We start from the raw sequence: 4007 nt of genomic DNA, 5'->3' as shown, positions 1-4007 counted from the left end.
AGGTATATATATATATATATATATATATATATATATATATATACCTTTTTTTTAAAGAAATTAATCTTTCTTAACTATATAGATAAAAAAGATAGTAGAAATAGAGTTTATGCTTTCTTTAAAGCAGAAAATAATTGATACATTGAAAAGTTTACATAAATACAAAGTATAATAATAGCATATAATTGAAGTAAAGCCCTTTGCACAATAGGCGATAGTGACAACGATAAAATTGCCGACAAAGCTATACCTTTGTTGGCAACTTTGTCGCTGTCACTATCATCATCGCTATCGCCTATTGTGCAAGGCGTCAGACTATTATAGGACAGGTTGCCGTTATATTGTATTATTACTGTAATTTCATGTACTTTTACGTCATTACGCATGATCATGTACGTCTATATCATGTCAGTATGATAGACACTCTAACCACGCAACTATTAATTTTAGTACTTAATAATTTTTTATCTAATTGAGAACGACAATTTTAACTTATAGATTTATTCATGTTTTACGCACCAAAATACACAAAATTAAAATTTTAGCCAAATCGGTGAGGAAGCTTCTTTCCTTAAAAAAAGTATAAAATAAAAAAAAATTTTTAATAGAACCGACTTCAAAAAACTCTAAAAAATAAAAAATATAGAACTTTTATATATTTTTTTAAATTCTTTCTTATTTTTTACAGTTCTTTTGAAGTCAGTTCTATCTTTCTTTCAGTTTTTGAGCAATTTTTTAAATTTTAATTGTTTTTTGCATTTTTTAAAATAGATTTATATATCAATTGCTATGTGACATAACAGTCACGTGTAAAATTTAATTTTATGGTAAAAAATTAAATATAATTTATTTTTAACCGACTTCAATATGGATGGGTTCATAACAACTTAATTTTGACAAATATTTAGATATTAAAGACGAAGGAACACGAATGTAAAGAGATCACGCCAGCAGAAACTCCATCGTTCTTCAATACAGCGGACAAAATGCTAAATCTAATGCATGTGACGTTAAAAGAAGCAAAATACATTATGACTATAGTGATGGATCTCAATGTTATATCGCTCGCGCTTCAAATTATTTGTTTAGCAGGTACATTTTATTATATTTCTCAATTTACTTATAAAATATAATAATGCAATTATAATTAAATTTTGTGAATTGAATGAATATAGGTAACATTTTATCAAGGATGCTATTAGGCGGAAGAGCGGAGAGAAACAATATCTGTTGTTACATGCTTTTAAATTTGAAAGATTACATAACGCTGGATAAGAAAATTGAAAAGAAGGGGCGAGGCGATGGTGAGATCTCAATATATTTTTATATATTGTTTTTATATTACGAAATTATTATGTGTACTGGGTGTGCTAATGTTAGATATATGTTAGATGGCCCGCGTAGGAAAGCTGCGGGGTATGCTGAAGGTCTCGTGTTTGATCCGAAGAAAGGTTTCTACGACAAAGGTTTCTACTGTTAAGGTTCATTGGTCATATGAAGTTTGCACACGTCAAGCTTGACATCCTAAAGACATCCTACACAATGCATTCTGAAAACGATACCGTGCAGGTTCGTTGGCGTATACGTGGTGTCATCACAGGCTGGAAGGTATTTTCTGTGTTTTGGAAGTAAAATTTGTAAAATACAACATGTCATAAAATAAGCGCTAACCAGGAAATGTAAGTGTAATCAGTGTTCTAAACATTCCTTTTAAAAGTAATATAAAATTGTTCTTATAAACATTAATTATATAATTAATTCAAGTTGTCTATTATTTGAAAAGAACTTGATTTTTAGTTTTGTTTTGTATTCTACCTTCAGAAAAAGATAAAATAATTTAGATTTCCTAAAATTAATTTTGTTTATCGGAGAGGAAACACTTATTATAAAATTGATTATAATACCGAGACAATTATATATAACGATTTCAGATGGTACGACGGCTTTTTTATTTTTTACGTTAATGCTGAATGGAAAAGTCTATAAGCATATTGCGGACAAGATGATGCCTAATCAGGATACAGCCACGAAAAAGAAAGATATGCGCATGGCAGGGAAATTAGCGCTATTCACAGGCCTTGTAAACATATTTAGTAACAACGAAGATTCTTTGAATTGAGCTCTGTCTTAAAATCGCATCAATTGAAGTGAATCCATTGCTGAGTGCTGAAATTATACGATTTTATCCGTCACAACGAATAGACCAAGAGGAATGATTTTTCCAGTCGATGGTTTCGAATGTTGCTGACATATCTATTTCGTTGCAAATGCATCATTATGAAATGATGATCGGTAGTAAATGAAAGATATGTGAATTAAAAAGATGTGTACATTAACTAAACAGTATCTTTGTTTGATTACAAACTATCTTTATCTAATTTTTTAGTGAAAATGTCCGAATAATTTGCGTTAGTATATCTGTGTAAAAAAATATGACGATTATATTACAGTATATCTGACGATTTTAACATAATTATAGAGGTAGGGTGTCTAAATTGTTATCGTTCCATCCAAATGTAGCTTTTATACTATTTGGATAGTATCGATATTTTATGCTGCTTAGAAACAAGTAAAAAGTATTTTAAGACACTTGTATCGTTTCCAGAATATAAAAACTTGTGTTTAGATTACATATATACGTTTTGGGTATTTCGTTGCAAATGTATCATTGTGAAATGATGATCGGTAGTAAATGAGAGATATGTGAATTAAAAATATGTACATTACCTAACCCTTCATCTGATTTTTTAATTTTAGTAGTGACAATGTCCTAATAATTTTGCGTTAGTATTCCTGTAAATAAATATGACGATTATACAATTATATTACAATAAATCTGAAAAATGTTAGAAAATGAAACAATTGTTTAAAGGTATCCTGTATATCATAGTATCTATTTGCTTTGCCTGTATGGAATGTTGATAACACGTAAGATAATATAATCATTAAAGTAATATTTCTTAAATGTATATTTCATACTTAATTTTATTTCATAAATACTATCACATTTATTCCTATGAATCGTTTTCATTACGCTATTATGATTTTAACATAATTATAGAGGTATAATAGGATGTGTAAATTATTACCGTTCCATCCAAATGTAGCTTTTATAGTATTATTTATTGTATCGATACCTTAAGTTGTTTATAAAAAAGTAAAATGTATTTTAAGACGAAAGAAAGTAATAGAGATAGAAAACGAAGAAAGAAGGACAAGAAAAGGAACAATAGAGAAAAATATTATATATTACAAAAATATTTATTATATATTGCAAATATATTTAAATTTATATATTAGTTAACTTCTTTATATACACTACCACTCAATAATTTCAATATGCAAAAGATTCGTTGATTTCTCTGTAAAGGATGAACATCATGATACGTGTTTTGCACAGAAATGAATGCACTAGCTGTTATAAACATTTCACTTGCATGCATCGCATTTTTATATAAATAATATATAAAAATACAATGCATGCAAGCGTATAACAGCAAATCTATTCATTTCTGTACAAAATATATGTATCATGTTCATTCTTTACAGAGAAATTAACAAATATAGGGGTATATTGAAATTAATGAGCGGTAGTGTATATAAAGAAGTTAACTAATATATAAATTTAAATATATTAATTAAGAGATGGAGAGATGAGAGAAAGGAAGGGCAGGGAGAAATGAAAGAGGAAGAAAAGTGGGAGATAAGGGGGAAGAAGAGATAAAGCAATGGAAGCGAAGGTAAGAGAGCTAGAAAGGTGGAGAGAGTTAGAAGAGAGAGACAGAAGGAGGAACAATGTAGTAGTGAAAAGGGTGGAGTTGGTGAAGGGAAGGCTAAAGGAAGCGGTAAAGAAGCTATGGCTAGAGATAAGGCTAGATGAGAGAGGAATAGAAGAGGTAAAAGAGGTAGGAAGAAAAACGGGGAAAGAAAAGAAGATTGTTTTAGTTAGGTTAAAAGATAGAGTAAGAAAAAGAGAGGTAACGCAGAGAAAGAATGTGTGGAAAGGG

General features: G+C 29.1%; 1 protein-coding gene across 2 annotated transcripts; it reads left to right on the top strand.

Moving 5' to 3' along the window:
- Positions 1-738: 738 nt before the first annotated feature.
- On the top strand, positions 739-2430 carry LOC112458615 (DNA polymerase alpha catalytic subunit-like). Of its 2 annotated transcripts, none has more exons than XM_025022350.1 (4): positions 739-1092; positions 1176-1304; positions 1392-1679; positions 1932-2430. In XM_025022350.1, exons 1-3 carry the CDS (start codon positions 987-989, stop codon positions 1478-1480), a joined length of 324 nt encoding a protein of 107 aa, XP_024878118.1. In that variant the 5' UTR covers positions 739-986; the 3' UTR covers positions 1481-1679; positions 1932-2430. The 2 variants fall into 2 exon arrangements, with proteins under 2 accessions (XP_024878118.1, XP_024878119.1); XM_025022351.1 differs by having other exon boundaries at positions 1392-1608; positions 1932-2428.
- Positions 2431-4007: the final 1577 nt, after the last annotated feature.

The sequence above is a fragment of the Temnothorax curvispinosus genome, unplaced genomic scaffold (genome assembly GCF_003070985.1).
Source record: "Temnothorax curvispinosus isolate PA1 unplaced genomic scaffold, ASM307098v1 QBEX01009023.1, whole genome shotgun sequence".
Lineage (NCBI taxonomy): Eukaryota > Metazoa > Arthropoda > Insecta > Hymenoptera > Formicidae > Temnothorax > Temnothorax curvispinosus.
Note: the sequence above shows the minus strand (reverse complement) of the source record. Positions and strands in the feature narration are given on the sequence as shown.